The sequence below is a fragment of the Staurois parvus genome, unplaced genomic scaffold (genome assembly GCF_062004578.1).
Source record: "Staurois parvus isolate SC_StPar_1 unplaced genomic scaffold, SC_StPar_1.0 ptg000220l, whole genome shotgun sequence".
NCBI lineage: Eukaryota > Metazoa > Chordata > Amphibia > Anura > Ranidae > Staurois > Staurois parvus.
The window spans coordinates 1,137,063-1,159,254 of record NW_028318016.1 but is presented as its reverse complement, the minus strand read 5'-3'; the positions used below and the strand labels follow the sequence as shown (position 1 = coordinate 1,159,254).

The 22,192-nt window shown below is 42.6% G+C and overlaps 1 protein-coding gene across 1 annotated transcript in view; it reads right to left on the bottom strand.

Annotated features, from left to right (window-relative positions):
* Positions 1-22,192, bottom strand: part of TEX14 (testis expressed 14, intercellular bridge forming factor) — a 206,445-nt gene that overhangs the window by 44,629 nt on the left and 139,624 nt on the right. The window contains exons 8-9 of the mRNA XM_089679189.1: positions 9,490-9,613; positions 5,377-5,552 (exon numbers count right to left, since the gene is read on the bottom strand). Of these exons, the coding sequence (XP_089535315.1) occupies positions 5,377-5,552; positions 9,490-9,613 (300 nt within the window). The remainder of the gene's footprint in view (positions 1-5,376; positions 5,553-9,489; positions 9,614-22,192) is intronic.

Genomic DNA, 22,192 nt, shown 5'->3' with positions numbered 1-22,192 from the left:
GTGTTAAAAGCAATAGCAGAAAACATTTTTTTTCCTTTTGGGATAAAGGTTTTACATAAATGTTGATCACTGTAAGCATTCTTGCCAGTGTTAAATGGTCTGTCCCATCCCTGTAGCAGCAAGAGAGCTTTTCTGTTGAAAAAGAAGGGCTACTGCTTTCCAATGAGGAGGACTGGGAAAAGGACTGTAGTAAAATGATAACACCTTCAGTGTCATGTTTCACATGACTGTCATATGCCTTTAAGAGTTTCTATATTTTGTTTCTGCTCCTCCCTTTCCAGAGATCACACTATCAATGCTTAGATTGGAGAGACAGAACATTCAGCAAGAAGGATAATCGAGGATGAAAAGCAGCCTGATCTCTAACAGCTTCTGCGCTGCCCTATAGCAGAAATACTGCCACAGGGTGGCAGAGGTGCGAAAAATTACATATATATACATTCCGGGTAGCCATTCGCGGTCTTGGCTGTCAATCACCGGGTCCCGGCCAGTGATTGCCCACCGGCACCCATCAATCTCTGAGTATTACTGATGGGGGAGAGACCTGTAAGTAAACAATACAGATCTCTCCCCTGTCAGCTCCAGCACAGTGCTTTGTATGGCTCTGCATAGCAGAACCACACAAAGCAGTGTACTTACAGTGTAATGCACACACTGCCCACATAGTAAAACAGCACACAGTTAACCCTTTGATTGCCCCACATGTTAACCCCTTCCTGCCCAGTACACTGCCCCAGTATCAGTGCACTAATCACTGTATTGGTGTCACTGAGGATGTCAGTGACAGTTAGACAGTTCCCCCCAGTGTCAGAAAGCCTGCTGCAGTCCCACTATAAGTTGCTGATCACCGCCATTACTAGTAAAAAAACAAATAAAAAAAATACAGTATATATACCGTCATTTGTAAACGCTATAACTTTCACGCAACCTAATTAATTTACACGTATTGGGATTTTTTTTTAGCAAAGACATGTAGCAGAATACATTTTGGCCTAAATTTATGATGACATTTGTTTTTTAAAATTTTTTTACTGGACATGTGTAGTAGCAAAAAGTAAAAAATATTGGGTTTTTTTTCAAAATTGTCGGTCTTTTTATGTTTATAGCGCAAAAAATAAAAACTGCGCAGTTGATCAAATAACATTTCATTTGGGTGCAGCGTTGCATGATCGTGCAATTGTCAGTTAAAATAATGCAGCGCCGTATCGCAAAAAAATGGTCTGATCAGGAAGGGGGTAAATCCTCTGGAGGGTAAGTGGCTGGTCAGCACCAAAAAGTGCTGCTTGTAGAATAACTCTGCAGGCCAAGGTGATAAGCACCAGGAGATCACCATCCATGAAAGGGTTAGCAAGTAAAATTTCCTGAATGTACAAAAAAGGAGATTTTTGAAGAGGTGACAGTACCAAATTCAGATCCCACAGGATCAATGGTTGTTTAGTTGGGGACACAATAGGAGTAACATTTTTTTTATGAGGCTATAAACCAGGGAGAGAGCAGCTGGGGGCATTAGAAATGCAAAGCCAAGGCTGAAACCTGGCTCCTAACAGCACTCAAAGCCAATCATTGATATACTCCAACTGAATGAAAGCCAATATCCAGGCAACTTTCAGGGATGAAATCCTTAGAAATGACACCAAGCAAAACAAGCCCTTCATGTGTGGTAATAGATCAATAGGGAACTAACGTTAAAAGCTCACAGGAAAGCAGAGATCATGGCTTGTAACAATGTTTTCTAAATTGATGAACTCAAAACAATAAAAACTATAGGAAAAGTAGAGCTCACGTCAGAAGAGAAGCCCCTATTCTTTCAACAGCCATGTAATTAAAGACAGTGACTTTAAACCAGGATGAAAGATCAGACCCTGTGACAGGACACCACACCCTGGCTGTGAACAATATGCTTGAGTGCTGAAAAGGAAGGTCCAGATTTTCAAAGAGCTTCCTTAGCTTTTTCATTTGCAGTAGGATGATCTCTTGTCAAAAACAGATGATCAACCAAAAAAGGTAACTCAGTTAAGGCCTTCTTGGACATCTGATCTGCTGACCAACACTTGAGCCATAACAGGAGTGGAAGGATGAATGCAAAACATAAAATTAAGAGACTAAGGGCTCATTTACACTTGCTTCAACTTTAACACACATTAAAGTGTCTACCACTTCAGCATGCTTTTTTTATGTGTTTTTGATGCTTCGGCGATGCTTCGATGATGCTTTTTTGAAGCTTTAATAAAGCTTGTTAAATGCCCTGTGTCTGTTGATTTTCTACTTGTCTTAAAGGGCCCACTAGAACCCCAGCTCGGTAGTATCCCCAGTCAGACAAGCCCCAGCTTATTAATACCCTTGTTCAGCAGATCACTTGCTTAGTAGAACAATCATATCAAATTTGTGTTGTTCCTCTAAAAAAATTGAAGAAAAGTGAATATTAGACTGTTCAAAAAAAATAGCAGTGTTTGTATTCTTCATTACAAACTCAAACATTCACTAAAAAAACTGAAAAATGTTAGAAGATTTTGCTTTCCTTTGAATCACTTAATTAATATTTAGTTGTATAATCACTGTTTCTGAGAACTGCTGTACATCTGTGTTGTATGGAGTCAACCAACTTCTGGCACCTGTGAACAGGTATTCCAGCCCAGGATGATTGCTTCACTGTCTTCACAGTGTACTGTGGCTTGAATTCAGTGTTTGGGGGTCGTCTGACAAACTGTGTCTGGCCACTAGACCCAAAAAGAACAATCTTTCTTTCATCAGTCCACAAAATGTTGCGCCATTTCTCTTTAGGCCAGTCAATGGGCTCTTTGGCAAATTGTAACCTCTTCAGCACGTCTTTTTTTCAACAGTGGGACTTTGCGGGGGCTTCTTGCAGATAGCTTGGCTTCACATAGGCGTCTTCTAATTGTAACAGTACTCACAGGTAACTTTAGACCTTCTTTGATCTTTCTGGAGCTGATTGTTGGCTACGTCCTTGCCATTTTGGCTATTCTTCTATCCATTCGAATGGTAGTTTTTCGCTTTCTTCCACGTCTTTCAGGTTTTGGTTGCCATTTTAAAGCTTTTGCGATCATTTTAGCTGAGCAGCCTATCATTTTCTGCACTTCTTTATATGTTTTCCCCTCTCCAATCAACTTTTTAATCAAGGTACGCTGTTCTTCTGAACAGTGTCTGGAATGACCCATATTCCTCAGAATTTCAGAGAAATGCACTGAAACCAGCATGTACAACATTTGCTGCCTTCCTTCCTTAAATAAGGGCAATAATTGCCACCTGTTTTTCAAAGAATGAATGACCTCACTAATAGAACTCCACACTGCTATTATTTTGAACATGCCCTTTTCAATTAGTGATTCAATTACACAGAATCAGCAGCATGCATGTCATGACTGTTTGGTCTGTTGGATTTCTATTACTCTACTACACCTGCTAGTAAATTATTTGCCATGTAGAAATATAATTTCTACCAAAAACAGTGATTGATCAGGTTAGTGATGTCTGACTGCTATTATTTTGAACACAACTGTACATATTTATATACATATTATATAAATATAATATGCATTTATTTCCAATATATTATTTTCCTCAGTAGTACACATATTTTTTAATTAAATGTCAATCAGTGGCTGTATTAGCTTTAAATCTGGATGGAAGTAAAGCAAAGCAAAAGCAATGTGTAAACAGGACTGTAAGCTAACCATTTTATTTACTTACAGGGTCTTTGATTGGCATGTAGAGTGCTTTAAAAAGGCTTGTCTGCATTTTGAAGTACATGTAAACAAGCCCTAACTGTCCCAAATACAGTGCCCTGTCACAAACATATTTGAGACCCAGAACCAGTTGGTCTGCCAGCTCAACATATGCCAAAGAAACTTGCTCCAATTCCAGACCTTGCTGTACAAATGGCACTAAGACCTGAAGAACCTCATCTCTGAACACACAGAATCCTAAACACTAGTACCACTTGGGATAGCATTTAGCCCCATCCACCCGCAGCCTGCTATAAACTCTGACAGGCTGCCTGACAGAGCTGGAAGCTGCACCTGTCCCTCCCGGACACACTAAAGCTCCCAGAGGAACGCACTGAAGCTGAACAGTCCCCAGCGCAAGGGGCATTAAACAGTAGCTAGAATGCATGTATAACATGACAGTTGAGCTGGGCATATCCATTCCTGGTTATTAAAAATGTCAAAAAGAGAGAAGGGAAGACCTTAGTGGACTGATTGTACCTGTGGGAACTGAAGTATCTTTGGAAAAGGGGGGTTCACCGCAATTTAAGAATTTCTCTCACTGATTAGATAGGAACTGATACGAACTCCTTTTCCTTTGTCAGCTTCAAGCTGGCACCTCCGCATTGCTGTCCGAAAGGTCAGGCTCCTGCCTCAACAGGAAGGTCAGGTTCCATGGCCTGGAGGAGGTTCCTCATCAGATTCCTTTGAAGGGGACAGAGAAGAAGGGGAGTTTTTTGGAGGATTTGTGTGACAAGGTTCTCCTATAGAATATAAACACCTCCATCCCAGAGATGAAGGAATCAAATCAAAGTAGACCCCAAGAAGCCTAAAGCCTTATATACGGTGCCTGAGGGTGCAAGCGAGGCTTGTAGGTCAGAGGACAATTTGCAGACAAGGTAAATTGAATCACTCGAGAAAGCAGCATCAGATAGACCACAGTTGGCACAAGTCTGGAAAAAGGCTGCCGACTGCCCTTTACGATCCGTCATATACCCTATGCAATGTGCCATTGGATAAGCAAGATTGTATACAAACAGGGAAAGGCCCTCAGCACAAATACACTTACAGCCCCCAGACACAGTATGCACCTGCTGTGTCCTTGGCAAAGCACACCATGCAGATCAGGAAGTCAAAGAGCTTCTGACCTTGCTGCAGCTGTGTCAGGCTTTGAGAGCCAAAGAACCGCCCACCATCCACGTCCACGCTTTCATCTCCACCAGAAGGTGGAAGTGAACCGTGCTCAAGGCAGAATCTCAAAACAAAGATGGCAGTTGCAGACACTACCACAATCCAGGCAGGCCTAGGTCCTAACTAACTCACTGGTGCTAGGCAAAAAAACCTGTTGTTTCACATGAGGGGTTGGCTGCCAGCAGAGGCAGATGTGGGCTGCTTTTTTGTTTGTACCTAGCGTCCTACTCCTGTACATGGCACTGTAACTCATCAGTCAAGTTCTTATAGATTCAAATGTGCCCTTCCATGAACAGAGTAGAAATTAAAATCTCTCTGATCATTGTAAATAATATTGCTTGCTTCAATGGGACTGCACAGAAAAAATTATCTAAATTGCTGTTAAAAAACACAGTACACATAGACCAAAAGAAGACAAACTAAACAGACTAAATATATCACAAAGTTACAAATAGTATTTTACCTTTGTATCATGTATTCAAAGTGGCTTATCTTTGCCTGTCCTGCAGATACAACCTGTATGGCATGTGAGGAAAAGGAGCAGTGTACAAAGCCACGCCAGTGAAGGAACGCAAGGGCATCAATTGCCTGAATTAGTAGATTCACTATAGTTTCCATGGGCAATATTGGGAACTCACGCTGGAAATTTTATAAAACATAGTTAGTTTCTGTATAGCAAAAACTATATTAATTTAAGAAAAGTTACATCAATAAGTAAGATGCAACCTAAATGTACACTTTGTATATACAAGTGTTCTATGGATACACTCTCCCTATTTGTTACCTTACATTAAAACTATAGGCATTTTTTATATAACTCCTTTCAGTTTTTTTGCCATCTGTGTTTTACTGGGGAGATTTACCTTCAATTTCTGTTTCATAGCTAAAACGGGAAATGAGAGGAAATCCCTGTGAATTAAGGGAATCAATTGGGCCCCTCCAGGTCACTAGAACTAGTGTCCCCATTGGAAGATTGTACCTCTATTACTGCTATGGGGGCAATCCAAAATTTTGTGATTGTTTGTACTTTTTTAAATAAACTGTGCTCTAGATTATATACAAATTGAAAGGTACCTTTATCCCAAAAGATTCTATACAAAAAGGCTTATAGTTGAGGTAATGCGGACTTCCATGGCACCACCATAGATGTACAACAGCATACAAATGTTTAAAAGCAAGATATTTTATTACAAAGGCATTTAAAAAACTGTCACAATACACATACTGGGGCCAATTTAGATAGGAGCAAATGAACCTATCAGCATGTCTTTGGAGTGTGGGAGGAAACTTGAGTACCCAAAGGAAACCTATGCCGGCACAGGGAGAACACACAAACTCCAGGCAGGTAGTGTTGTGTTTGGGATTTGAACCAACAACTCTAGTGCTCACTGTGTTGCCCTGTTCGCTGTTGAAAAACCATGTACAGACATTGCCTTCATTCTTAATCTAAAGTCAATGCTTCTCTTCATCCAGGGGAACTGCCATAAAATCTGTTAGATTACATGCAGAAATTTACATTCACAAAATAATATTGAGAAAATTTAGATTCAGAATGAAGGGAATGTCCCCATTGGGTTTTGGAGCAGCGAAGATGTTGGAGAAGAGATCCTGAAACCTATCCTATTCAGGGACAAGACGCCCTGAGCTAAGAGTTGCAAGAATGAAGTGTGAACTTTAGCTGGGATAAAGGAAGGTTGGACATTAGAAACTGGAGTGGGGGTAGAGACTGCAACTCTATTTGTAACCCCTTGAGCCAAGCATTTTGACCCAGATGTTTGAAATATTTGGGGACTAAATGGTTGCAAAGGGCAGCAGCAAACTTCTTTTTTAAAAAGGGGTGTCCCCTCTAGGCTTCAAGGCATTAGGGGACCAGTTTTTTTTGCTGGAATGGGTTTCCAGGTTTGGTCTTGGACCTGGAGGCCTGCAAGAAGCAAAAGAAGCATGTATAGGCTTATTTTGACGGGGCAAAAGGGTACTTTCACCTAGTGTTTTCTTTAATAAAACAGTCAAGAGAAAAAGCATGCTGGTTCTGAGGATTGGAAGAGCGATGACCGGCAATAGCAGGCATGGGAGCGAGGAGGCTGTGATGGTCATCTGGGTACCCCTGAAAGTGGCACAGAGAGAAGAATTCTCCATAAATGTAATGCGCTTGTTTCCCATTCACATTCAGGGTCAAATTCATCTGGTGAGTCTTGGTGTGCAAAGGGGTTGTGGTGACACATCACTGGATATTTATTTCAAATTGGATATCACAGAATGAATAGTGTCGAGCAGACATTTCAGAAAATTATTTGAGTTTACGGACACTTTTTATGGACGTTTACGGTGCAATATCATTTGCACTAAAGTTAGACACTTTAGAATTTTTTGCACTTTATGTTGTGCACTTTATGAAGAGCCACTCACATTTTATGGTTTTCATGAGCATATAGCGCAGAGAGTGCAGGAGTCAGGAGTACATAAAGAACAGAATGTTGGGATCAGGTATAGATAGTGCGCAGAGTGTAGGGTTCAGGAATGAGTAACAAACAGAGCACATGAATCCAAAGTTGATAATGCAGAATGTGCAGGGGTCAGGAGTACACAATGCACAGAGTGCATGGGTCAAAAGTACATAATGGAGGGGCTGCAAGGGTCTGGAGTAGGTAGCATAAAGTGCAGGGGTAAGGAGTACATAATGCACAGAATGCAGGGGTCAGAGGTGCATAATGTACACGTCAGCATGCATCAAATCTCCCCTCAGTATTCCTTTCCACCCTGTATACATCTCTACCACCTTCAAGCTCCCAGTACACATCTCCTTCCCCCCCATACATATGTGGGCCAAAAAAGGAGTCCTTGAAAAAGGTATACTCTCGAGAAAGGGAGTTAAGGGCATTTGTTAGATGTGATAGTAGGTGTGGTAGTAGAGTCTTGTAATAGAGTCTTGGACTATCAGGCCATCTGGGTCCCATCATATTCCTTAGGGTCCTCCCTTGGTTAGGCAAACATACTCCTATTAGTGCAACTTACCAGCCATTAATTGTCACCACAATGACAGGGGTCACACAGGCAATAATCCTTTTGGCATCTCACTCCCCCATCTAAAAAACACTGGTAGTGGGCAACCCAGGTTTTACCTCAAGGATTGAGAACAAACAATTCCATCCCCTTATCACTGATAGCACTTTCCTTCACTCCCTGCCTCAAAATCCAGGGGAACTGTGCAAGAAGCCACCCTTATCATCTCAGGCTCCGCAGACAGGTACATGACATCCACATTTTTGGGACCTTCCTATGCTACTGGTCAGGTGTAAGATCAGTTATCCACAAACAGATGCACACTTAGGAAATGATCCAGATGCTTTCCTTTCTCAATGGGGCCCCATTTCAAAGGACAACAACAAAAACTATTCTGATCTACCCTATTAATGCAGCCAGGGTGTGCATACCAACCAAATGGAAACAGGCAACACAACATCACTTAGCCAATGGTCTGTACAAGAAATTTAGAGACCGGTTGAGACAGACGTGGTTCTGCTGGCAAAATTTCACACTCAACCGAGAATATAAAACTCTTTTGACTAAAAAGTGAATTGGACACAGCCAAATATATGCTGAGGCATTGCACCATGCCTCTTCCTATTTTCACCTACATGACTGGAAGGATTCTAAATCCTCACCCACTTTCCCTCTCCCTCTTCTCCCCTTACCCATCACTCCACCTATTCTTTCTTCCTACCCCTTTGCCACCTCCTACCCACTTTCCCCCTCCAGTTTTCCCAATCCTGTTTCTCTACTTAATACCATGCAATATAAATGCCTAGTCACCCCCGTTAACAATTGAGTGTTTTTCAGTTTGCTTCTCTACACCTGACTATGCTCAGCACACAGAATGTTTGTTATTCCATTTGTCCCTGTTCACACTTTTTTGCTTAATTGCCCTATGCCCGACACTCAAAAAAGTGTCAAATCACACAAAAACTTACCTTTTATAAGTTTTTTATGCGCTTGTCCTGACTATACCCGTCCTTTCTGTCCCCCTCCTCCATTCATAGAATATACTATAGCTTCCATAAATAAAATAGGATATAAATTTATACATGGAGGACAGGAGGATTATTGAAAGGTCCGCCTCCTCCATTCTTAAATAATTTTTCATTTATAGAAGCTATAGTACAGCTTCTATAAATGGAGGAGGGGGGCCAAAAATGGCAGACATAGTCGGTACTCATGAAGGGTACGTATGATGGGTCTAAACTCTATTAACCCCCAAGGCACTTGAAGATTATGGTGGTAGGAGTTAGTGGAAGATCAGAAGACAATCTTCTAAATAAACTAAAACTACAGCCAGCAGCACAAGGAACTCGTTGTATTGACTGTAAAAAATAAACAGTAACAACTTTGACAAAATATTCCAGTGCTAGGATTTAACTTTTTTCTTTTCATTATCATACAATCAGGCACCACATTGTATCACTGTGCTGTGCTATATTTGTATTTTCACTTTATGCAATTTTACATTGTTGTTAAATTAAAACACACGTCATAAAAGCAGGTTACTTCGTGTACAACATGACAAAAAAAAACACATCACCTTTTCATGTAAAATGTGGTATAAGGAACCAAAATTGACCCTCTCAAATACAAGGCTTGTTCTCTCCAGAGTGGATGAGGTACACACAGCTAATAGATGGAGAATAAGAGGATGGTGTAGATTACTGTAAAGTGAAAAAGAAACATGTTTTCTCAAACTGAAATGTTGCAAGTAGTATGGTAAAGGCTGTTACTTTGTTATTAATGCTGTGCACAGATGCGGATTGGATGTGGTTTGAAAAGCATCTAATCCACATGATTTGAAAAAACATTGCTTCCTATGGTGCCTGTTCACATATGTCTGGTGCACTGGCGGAGTGGATTCAGCGCGGTTCGAAAAAGAGTCATGCACGATTTCTGAGCAATGCCTTCAAGTTCAGGTGCGGATTACAGGCTATTGACTTTTATGGGAACCATTTCTAAACCCCACATGTGTGAACAGGATAAAATCCTGAGCTAATCCTGTCCTGAACCTGATGTAAACCTGACATAAATCACTGAACAACTACTGTATCAATGATCTGTGAAACCTGAGCTTCAATCAGCACCGCACATGTGTGCATCAGCTCTAAGGTTGTTTGCAATCTACATTACAAGCAGTAGCACATTTTCTAGGATTTGTTGTGCATATTTGCAATGGGGGATTACAGTAATAGCTTCTGTTTGACAAAATGTGTTCAGAAGACCGACTTTAAGTAAAGCCTAAAAAAAAAATGGAATTTTAACTTACTTGTAAATTCCATATCTTGGGAGTACAGTTCAGGAGAAAGGCTTGATATTCATAGACCCTGGGTTATAGGCTGCTACTTTCAGGTGATTGGGCAGTGGCAAAGCTTTTGATAACACACCCCCCTGGGCATCCACCTATACTTCTACTCCACTCTGGAGTCCTCAGTTTTTTGGCAAACAGTGCAGAGTAACACAGGAGGAGAGGGGAGGGTGCCCTGTGTCCTGTACTGTACACCAAGATATAAAATTTACAGGTAAGACAAATTCCTCTTATCTTAATCCTACAGTACAGGAGTTCCAGTCACACTATAAAAGTCAGCAGCTACAAAAACTGTAGCTACTGACTTTTAAAAAACAGCCACTCACCTGTCCCTCAAACAAAGACAGAAATTCTTTGAAAAGAATGGAAAAGGTAAAAACCTGTCCCTTAAGTGTGCTTAAGGCTAAGTTCTGGTCAAGTCCCGGTTGTAGGAAGGCAAGAATGCAAGGCACTGAGTAATCTCTGGGGTTGAAGTGCCTATGTTCACATCTTAGGCAAAGAATTTCCAGATACTATAACAGAATTTCCTGGAAGAGGCTTTTCTTGCTTTTAGCAATGTTGGTGTAAGAGAAGCTCAGTACGTGTTGGAACCGGAAGGCTACTACATGCTCATGCACATGCTCATAATTCTGAGCAAAGGCTCACTGCAAAATGGGCATTGGTACGCATGCGCGAATGTGTTAGCTTGCCCACAAAACATACTGTATGCTCATGTACACGCATGCCCTGTACAGGCACATGCGCCAAATAGCCTATTTAAGCTAGACTATGACATGAGTGGATTGTTGAGTGGTCTTCAGCTAGTTCCTGCTTTACCTGAGCCTTGACCTGCCATACCTGCCTACAACTCAGCTTGCCCTGTACACTGTACAATTTGGCTTGCCCCTGACCTGTATATGAATTTCTGCCTGCCAGCTGTGATCTTGGCTTGTATCTTGACTCTGTTCCTATCTTGTGCACCTGTACCTCACTGCCCAACTGTGTAAAGATCCTAGCTTGTAATCTGACTCTGCCTCTGCCTGATGTTCCTGTACCTCGCAGCCTGGCTGTTAAAGACCTTTTGGCTTGTGTCTTGGCTACGCTCCTGTCTGCCGATCAAGTGTCACTGTGTTCCATTTCCTGCTTGGTGAACTACAGTCATCTGCTTCCTGTAAACACCAGCTGGTGCTGCCTGTAACATCAGCCCTTGTGCCACTCTGTGCCCTCACTACCAGGGGTGTAGAACAAAAGGTGCAAGAAAAGCCCCCCTCTCTAGCTTGATCTACACTAGATATGTGACAACAGGAATGATACAGATCCTTCTGTGCCACAAAACCTGGGCTTCCACAGACATCACATTATTATTATTTTTTTATTATACAGTATTTATATAGCGCCAAAGGGTATGCTCAGCGCTGTACAGTAGCAGGGGGGACAGAACATGAGACAAGACAGTAACAATACAATACACGAGGGGTTCGAGGGTCCTGCTCTTTCGAGCTTACAATCTAGGAGGGAGGGGAAGGTGGCACAGGAGGAGATGGCTGCGGGGGATGGAGTGGAGGAGGTTAGTTGTTAGGTGAGGTCGGGTGTTAGGTGAGGTTGGGGTAGGCTTCCCTGAAGAGGAGGGTTTTCAGGGTGCGCCTGAAGGTGAGGAGGGTATGTGACAGTCTGATGGATTGGGGTAGGGAGTTCCAGAGGATGGGGGAAGTCCTGGAGAAGTCCTGCAATCGGGCGTGGGAGGAGGAGACCAGGGAGCTAGAGAGCAGGAGGTCCTGTGAGGAGCGGACATTTCAAACTACAAGCTCATTAAACACACATTGACAAGATAATAACAATGTAGTATAAGACCAGCAAATGTTCTTTTATTGTTTTCTACAGAACGTTTAGAGAACCTCTATCAGGTTTCTACAATCATGTTGGGGTGATTTCCCCCTCATTTCCTGTCCACTATAAACTAGACAGGAGACCTAAGTGTCCGCATTAGGCACGCTTTCAAGCAGTCACCATTTAAAACACACCTGCATTAAGGCCAGCAATTGAGAGGCAGGATGAAAGGGGGGACCATGGGCAGGTCTGGCCTGTTAGGAAGAAGCCAGGGGTTGTTTCATAGAAGTCTGTGTATCAGATTTTTCTAGGTCTGTATGGTGCATGCAGAATCACTGGTTTCTTCTCTAGCTGGTATTTTAGGTAGTCGAGGCAGAATTCACACTGGAGGAAAAGCATAACTTAGCCTGAAATGAGGCCAGGGAATAATCAGATCATCCAATGCCAGTGCTAGAGGATTTTTAGTCCTGGTCACAAGCAGAGGTAACTTGTATTTGAACCTGGAGGCCAGGATATCCATGTTCAGAGTCCCCATTTCTGATATATCAGGTTGAAATTGTCAGGGTGACAGGCCCATTCCTCTTGAACAGCAGAGATAGCTAGACAGTGTTTCTGTGTCTAGAAGATGCTCAGGATTGCTTCCTTTAAGGCTGCATGATGCCTAGAAACCCCCTGGTGACTGATGTAGGCCACAGCAATAGTGTTTTCTGACTGCACCCTTATCTAGTGTCCCTGAAGAAAGGGGGTACGGTGGTGCAGAACCACTTTTATTGCTCTGAGTTCCAAGGGGTTGATGGAGAGCTTGACTTTCTTGGGTGACCATATATCCTGAACTGTGAAAGAGTGGTACACCCCTACCCAGTCTGAGAGGCTGGCACCTGTTGTTATCACCTTCCATTAGTATGGCTGAAATGACTTCTCAATTGTCAAGACTGGGCTGGAAATCCACCAGGAACTTGCTTGCTTGGGTAGAATCATAGGGAGGTTGAGAGAGGTAGCATGTTTTTTCATGTCCACAAGATCTTGTATTGGAGAGGCCATGAATGGAATTGGGCATATGAAACACAGCATTGAAGCAGGCAACCATAAGACCCAGAACTCTCATGCAGAGTCTCACAGATGAACGTCTCCTTGGCCTTAAGGCCTGAGTGCGAAATCTGAGGGAGACCAGTTTGTTTTCTGGAAGACTTTTGCTTAAGCTGTGTCTAGAATGAGAGTCAAGTATTCTAGAGGACAGTTGGGAGTGTGGATTCTTGAAAGCTGATAACCCAACTGAAAATGTTGAAGTATCTGAACAGCCCTGGAGAGGAGATCAGAGCTCAAAATAAGGTCATCTAAATACCCTACAACCTGACTGACCCATGTTATTCACTGGTCAGGAAGGGGTTCATATGCCTTTGTGAATATTCTGGGAGCAGAGGATAGGCCAAATGGCAGTGTGACAAACTGGAAGTGTTCGTCTCCTACTGAGAAATGGGAATATGCATATAGGCATTTTGGATGTCCACGGATGCTATAACTCACAGAGGCGATAACTGACCTTCCATATGAAACTTTAACTTGAGATTACTTGCTTAGGGATTGTAGGCCTCCTCCACCATCCTCATCCTCCACCATCATGATGGAACTCTGCCAATAAATCCGGGACAGTGTACAGCCCCCCCCAAAAAAAGAGCTAAGATTCCTACCAGAAGAGAGAACCGTGCCTGTCACAGCAACCTCTGCATGTGAGGCCTACCAGATACTATAAATGTTCAAGAATTGGCACCTGAGCTACCGGCCGAAAATGGACTGTGTCTACCTGATGGACCGCCACCCAATGTTATCACGAATCTACATTTCCTACACAGAAAAGAACTTCTCTGGAGATGTACCATAGCTGACTTTCCAGGGTCAGTGAAATCAGACCTTGTGGATGCCTGGCGTAAACTAAAACCTCTTCTTTGGGACTACAATTCGTACTCTGCTTCCCATGATCGCCACACCCTCAGAGACCATATCTGGGTCAAGCACTTTTCCCACCCAGTACTCTCTAGAGCAGGGGTCTCCAAACTTTCTAAACAAAGGGCCAGTTTACTGTCCTCCAGACTTTATGGGGACCGGATATAGCCACTGGGAGTGGAAATTGTTTTGGCGTCAATGGGAGGAAACAGTGCAGTTTTGGCATTAGAGGGAGGAAAACTGCACCATCGATGTCAGTGGGAGAAATACTGCCTCATTGTTGATGTCAATAACAGGAATTATGCCCCATTGTTGGCAGCAGTGGGAGGAAGAGTGCCCAAAGGGCCTGATAAAGGCAAGCTAAGGGCCACATCCATCCTACAAGCCGCAGTTTGCAGACCACTGCTCTAGAGGCAAAATTCTATCAGCGCCATGGTCAGACCATGACCTCACTATAGTATATTGTTGCTCTGTTTTACACAAACCGCGTCACACTTCATAGTCCCTCAATGACTCACATCCTGAGGTTTTAGTGAAACTTAAAACTATTATGAGGAATTACTTTCTGACAAAGACTCAGTATCTTCACCTGCTGTACTGTGAAATGCATACAAAACGGTCCTTAGGAGACAGCTAATCCAAACAACCAACAAACATGCATCCACTTAGTACTTAAATCTGTACAGAATTAAATCTTTGTTTGACAGATACTGTCGAAAAACAACAAAACAAAATTTCTATGCATAAAGCAATAAACCTAACCCTATGTTACCAAAACGCCTGTGTTGCTTTGAGCAAAAAAAAAGTCCCATTGCTCCTCATATTAGTAAGAGCAAACTAATTTATATTCCAGTAGAAATAATCTCCCGAGTTCCAGCTACAGCTATCTCAGCTCTATGCTATCACACCTTCATTTCCCTCTGAAAAAGCAGAAAAATTCTTTCAACTGTTCCAATTTACTACCATCCTGGAGCAACACAAAATAGCACTAAGCTCTGATATCGCAGAACAGGGGGTCCTTGCAGATAACAAAACCCTCACAACTAAAAGCAGAGCTGGCACAGATAGCAACTCTCCTGACATTTCAACTCCACACTTAGCAACAACCTTCAATTATCTTCAGAAAGGTAATGCTTACCCACCAATCTATGAAAGCTTCTGTTATGATGATCCCCAAACCAAATCAGAACCCACACTCATGGTCCAGTTGAAAACCTATTGCTGATTTTTGATTAAGCCTGGTTCACACTGAATGCAATTTTGAAATCTCGCTACTTCACTTGAAGTAGAGCGATTTCAAAGCTTCAGATCAGTGAGATTTGTACCTCCGATTGCACTGTGACTTGCAACTTCATTAAACAGAAGTCAATGTAGAGGGGAGGAGCCGAAACATGGCGCTGTTAGCAAAGGAGCTCCGGGTGCTCGTATGAGTCCCACGTGGGATTAGCCCTGGACCCTACCTGAGCCTGTGTCCGTGGTGGCTGGGAGATGAGCGGTCCGGTGACCAGGTGTTGTTGGTGGCCTGTGTGGTGGAGGTCCCCGGGCGGTATCCGCGGTTGGTCGCTCAGGAGCTTGTGGGCGGCCGGCGGGGACTGAAAGTCGGAAGCCAGGGAAGCCCTGTGGGTTCGGCGGAAGAGAGCGGCGGGACATCTGAGAGACGGAAGGGCGCCGGTGGTGCCCGTGAAATTGCCTGTGCGGAAGTGGTCATTATACCTGGAAGTTGTGGGAGAGCGACTGGAGGTGTAGGAGCCGGTGGGCTATACAGAGAACCCCCCCCCGCATTACAAGTTACCTCAGAAATTACCCCAAGACCCTTGACATGGGGGGACCCTCCACAGCATATACCCTAACCTAGGAACCTTGGCTGGGAAAGCGGGCCAAAAGAAGGAGTGAGCAGGGACGGAGAAGTAGTGCACATGCTGCATGAAGATGATTGTAAGTTGCCGCAGGTTGTGGTTAAAACTCTTTAACCACTAGCCTACTGGGCACTTTTACCCCCTACGTGTCCAGGCCAATTTTCAGCTTTAAACGCTGTTGCACTTTGAATGACAATTGCGCGGTCATGCTACACTGCACCCATATGACATTTTTATCATTTTGTTCACACAAATAGAGCTTTCTTTTGGTGGTATGTAATCGTTGCTGGGTGTTTTATTTTTTGCGCTATAAACAAAAAAAGAGCAAACATTTTGAAAAAAAATGTTTTCTTTGTTTCTATTATAAAATTTTGCAAACAGGTAATTTTTCTCCTTCACTGATGTGCGTTGATGAGGCTGCACTGATAGGCAGCATTGATGGGTACTGATGAGCAGCACTGACGGGCACTGATAGGCGTCACTGATGAGGTGGCACTGATAGTCTGCACGGATGAGGTGGCACTGATATGCAACAATGATGGGCACTAATAGGCAGCACTGATGGGCAGCACTGATGAGCTGGCACTAATATGCAACAATGATAAGCACTGATGGGCGGCACTGATGGGTGGCACTAACTGATGGCACTGACTGGCAGCACTGCTGAGCACTGATGGGCAGCACTGCTGGGCACTGACTGGCGGCACTGCTGGGCAACACTGATGGGTGGCACTGCTGGGCAGCACTGATGGGTGGCAGTGCTGGGCACAGCTGATTGGCACTGCTGGGCACTAATGGGCAGAGGTGGGTGGCACTGCTGAACACTTGTGAGCGTCACTGCTGGGCACAGATGGGCGTCACTGCTGGGTACAGATGGGCATCACTTGTGGGTGGCACTTCTGAGCACCGATCATCAGGGCACTGATCATCGGTGCTGATCCCTCCTCTGACAAATGCCGGTTATCGGCAGTACTTTCCTCACTCTGTCACAGCGTGAGGAAAGTGCAGCCGATAACCGGCAACTGCATTTACCGGTGATCTGCTGTGTCATTGGACACGGCTGATCACGTGGTAAAAGGCTCGTGTGATTGGCCTTTTACCACCTCACATGATCAGCTGTGTCCGTAGGAGACAGCGATCATGGACATCACCGGGTGCCACGCCCCCGGGGGAGCGCGCATTCTGGGGGGACGTCATATGACGCCCTCCCAGAACTGGCCGGCCACAGCGAAGCTGTCATTTGGCTATCTGCGGTCGGCAAGTGGTTAAAGAACTGTCGTTTTTGCTGTAAATAATCGCATGCTGTGATCATTGTGTAAAAAGAGAAGAACATGATCGGAGGGCCCCGGTGGTCTGGGGGTTGGTGGGTCTATCTCTCTTTACATAACACAAAGGGACTTTTAGGGAGTATTAGCAGAAGGAAAAAGAAAGCTGTACCAGGGTCAGTATTCTGATATAGAGAATTAGCGGAAATTGAACTGTAACACTCAAAAAAACCCCAATCAAGTGTAAATACTAGTACTGTAAGAAAGTATATACCCCCACAGGAAAAAAGCCCTGAGACTCAAACCCGGGAGAATTACTATGAAGGATCTAAAAAATATGACAGAGATCAATCCAGACTTTCATTCGGGATACTGGAAGAGAACCCGATTAAAGAACCTATAAATAGGGAAAGTGTAAGAGAACAAGGAAATACAGAACAGCAAGGTCCTATGCCACAATCACTTTTAAAAAATGAACAGGCGGAAATGGTCACGAAACTAGAGATGTCCATGAAAAATGAGATTGGGATGCTTCGCACTGACCTCGGTCAGATACTAACCTGGATTGATGAAGTAGAGGGGAAAATGGAGGGATATGCACAACAAATTAATAAACTGGAATCGCAGGTGGAGGAGATGTGTAAAAACAGAGAAAGTTATACTCCATAGTAGAAGATCAGGAGAACCGCAACAGGAGAAACAATCTTAGGATTAGGAGCCTACCACCAGAAAAGGGACAGGTAGAGGACTTACAGGAGAATCTGTAATCCAATTATAGGAAGACAAGTGACAGAGAAATTGAAAAATGAGAGAGTACATAGGATCAGATGGCCAAAAGGAGTACTAGCAGAAAGTCCCAGAGATGTGATTGTTTGATTCCATCACTTTGGAGATAGGGAACGAATATGAGGGAGAAGTTTGAAAGCTTTAAAGTGTGTGAGTATAACCTGCGCAGAGGACTGATCAGAAGAATTTTAAATGTTTTTTACCTATTAAACATGGTGTTATGCTATGGAGGTTTCCCTTTGATGTTTTTATGGTGGTGGAGTACTGTGGAGGTTCTGGGGGAGTTTTGTCGCAAACGATTGATTTAGAGGTGTTTCCACTATGGAGTCTGTCATCAGCATATAGAGTTATCAAGACCACACAGATGGCCAACTTTCCTGCAACATCTCATGCGATATTTGACCTACCATTCCAGGTGGTCAATTTATCTGTGGTGAGTGGGGCTCTGGAGGGGGAGCACTAATTGGAGTACTATGCACACAAAATTGCTATGGATAAGAAGATTTACTACTGTATCACTTAAAATTCACACTGGATGCGGATGGGGGTTTCTTTGTTTTTTTTTTTTGTAACTTTCCATTTTTTTTAAACGTTTATGTTTGCACAATTATTTGGTCTTTAATATATATATATATATATATATATATATATATATATTGTTTTATACAATTTCACTGTATGCACAGTTTCATGGCATTGTATATGCACTATTGTCATTTAAGCAGCTTGTATTTACTTATTGGTTTATTTGGGATTTAGTCACTGGGAAGGAGAGATATAACTGCCAGCCCACGGGGCATTATAGCACATGCACATTTGTGGGGACCCTTTGTGTAGTAGGGAGTACATTCATTTAATTAATTAATTAATGTAGTTTTTGGGAGAGGCAGCACAGCAATGTTTATGTTTGAAACCTTTGCTAGACCATATGAAAGAGAAAAAAAGTTTGATATAACTGGGGCTTACCAACTCGTCTAATCGGGTGGAGAGATGGAAGATCGGCGAGGTTGTGGTTCCCAAAAGAATTTAATGACTTTTGTGAAAAATTTGAATTATAGAAAATGGACCTTGCAGGATGGTCAGAGGGGTTTAGAGAGAGTGGAGGGCAGGGCGCAGGAGGGTGGCAGCAGGTATCTAGGAAGAAGAAGTAGGGGGACATCGCATTGGGGGAGAGTGTTTTTTTTTTTTTTTTTCTTTCCTCTCTTCTTCCCTAATACTCCTCAGCTGTGTCATGATTCCCCTACACCCCCCCCCCCCTTCTCTCCTGTACATGGATCGTATTCAAGACTGGATTATATAATGATCGAACATAAACAATTGGAGCCCTTGGTTGACGCCAACATAGAGGTTATGTCTATCTCAGATCATGCTCCCATCACAATGAGGCTACAGGTGGGTAGGGATCAAGATAAAATAACACTGTGGAGAAAAAATGAGATGCTTATATAAGACGCCGAGTTAGGAAAAAGACTAAGGGGGGAAATAGGGCAATTTTTTCGAGATTAAGGAGTCTGGGAGGCACACAAAGCATATATTAGAGAAATACTGATCTCGATGTGAACAGAAAAAAAGAAAGAATGAGGGGGAAAAAAGAAAGATGGTGACTGAGGAGCTCTACAAGTCAGAACGGTTACATAAAAAGAAGATGGGTACAGATATGTATCAGAGGATAATTAGCAAAAGAGAAGAACTAAAAGATCTTATGGAACAGGAGTCGAGAAGGATATTTAATAGGGTTTCAAAGGAAAGATATTGATGGGGTGTGATACATATGTGACATGGGTGTATAGAATGTATGTGTGAACGATGATTGACACTCAATTGCCAAATTTTAGTAGTATAAATCAGTGGAGAAGTAATTAGAGTTTAGAATAATAAGACAAGGACATTGTTAAAATCTATCAAGGCTAGATCTATGATTCATAGTTACCAGATGTACAGTCGCAATCAGTCATGGATTTATAGTTACAAGGTATATAGTCGAACAAGTCAAGGTTAATAGTCACAATAGTTATGCAAACAGAGTCTACTGCGCATGGCAGTAGACAAGGACAGTGCAAATTATGTATATAAAAGACGAGGGATTCAAGGAGAATTTGGGACTCGTTGAAGACGTGGCAGACGTGCCTTGCGGTGATTTCCCGGATTTCCCCTTTGCTGAGTCCCCCAATCGTTGGGCAATGGGTGATGCTTCAATATCCAGTGATGTATTGATGCTTTATTCTTGCTATAATATGATCTAAATATGATTTGCAATTCTTATGTTATTATACTGACAGAACTTATTCAATAAATCATGTTTTGCTTTAATATTTATTAAGCCTAATCCGTGTATTAGTGAGCGATTGTAGTAGTGTTAAAAACACTTTGTTTTGAGGCAAAACATGGGGGAAAAACCCAGAAAATATTTGATGAGGAAACTAAAGGAAAAGAAATTGAGAAACTTTATAGATAAAATTAAGATAACAAAGGAGAAATGGTGTATTCTACCACCGATATCGTTAATAGGTTCCAAAAATGCTATAGCCACCTGTATGATGTGAGTCCCATAGACCAAAAAAAGGAGGAGGAAATGAGCAAAAGAGACAAAAATATTTAAATGAAATGGAGCTTCCAAGAATAGTAGGAGAAAACCTAGAGGCCCTAGAGAGATATATCACCCTAGAGGAAATTAACCTGGCCCTAAAAAGTACGGCTAAAGGAAAGAGCCCCAGTCCAGACGGATATACTGTGGGTTATTACAAAAAATGTTGTGATCTCTTGGTCCTTAAATTTTGTGGCTACATGAATGCAATAGGGAAAAGGCTGGAAGAGAGAGAGGAGTCATTGCAGACCCATACAACAGAGAAATAATAATACTGATATATGAGCGCTGGGTGATGAGAATAAAAAGCAGCCAGCATCAAGAGGCAAACCTCATAGTCCTCCAATGTGAAACCAAATAGATATATATAAATGCAGCGCTGAAAAGTAGGTCTTATATACTCCAATGCACAATCATTTGTGCTATCTGGTTAGTGCATTATACACTTATTCTTCACAGCCACGACAGTCACGGAAGCTACTATCTTCACATTGAATTTATCACCATTGTCACGTTGCACCTTATGGACTAATTTCTTGATGCCATACCTACAATAGTGTTCAACTACCTTTAATATGTTTTAATACTTTTCAGCGCTGCATTTATATATATATATATATATATATATATATCTATTTAGACCCATATAACGATCATACTGAAAAAAGGAAAAGATAGTACACAGTGCGCCAGTTACAGGCCAATATCTCTACTAAATGCCGACACTAAACTGTATGCTAAAGTACCTGCAACCAGACTAAAGGATTTGATGCCAGAGTGGATACACCTGGATCAGGTAGGATTCATTCCTGGAAGAGAAGGTAGGGACAATGGCCTAAGATCATTGTTCCTCCTTCAAAAGGTAAAAAGAGAGAATGTGACGACTTTATTCCTGTCAATAGATGCCGAAAAGGCTTTTGACAGGGTTAACTGGGGCTATGATGGATACACTAGAGGAATTAGGTTTAGGGCCTAAAATGTTGAAGTGGATAAAAGTGCTCTATAGTTCCCTGTCAGCAGCAGTTAAGGTTAATGGGTCCCTTTCTCAGTTCATTAAAATGTACAAACGGAACTAGACAGGGATGCCCACTTTCCCCCTTATTGTTTGTTATATCATTGGAACCTGTCTTGGCAAGGGTAAGGAAGTGTGTGGATGTAACCGGAATAAAGATTGGAGAAATGGAGCATAAAGTGGCAACATATGCGGATGACATGTTGTTTTATATAGTAAACCCTAGAATAACATTACCTAACTTAATGAAATTATTAAAACAATGCGGGGAGCTATCAAACTTGAAAATAAATCTGGCAAAGTCAGAGATCTTAACCACTTCCTGCCCGGCCTATAGTAAAATGACTTTCGACGATCCGGGAGAGTGCCACATGACGTCCTTCCCAGATCGCGCCTTGCGCATGCCCGCGCTATAGCGAGATCTATTACCGGCTGTGAACCTCGGACACATAGCAGTAGACAGATCTGTGTACTGGCCCCGTTGCAAGTACCATGTGACCTGCTGTGACCAATCACAGCAGGTCACATGACAGATGTAAACAATGGATGGCTTCCTTTCATGCCATTGATTATATACAAGTGTGTCTAGCTGTGAATGGTCACAGTGATCACATGCACAGGCTGGGCAAATCACAGCTCATCTGTATCATGTGATTAGCAGCTAATCACAACAAGAAAACTTGAA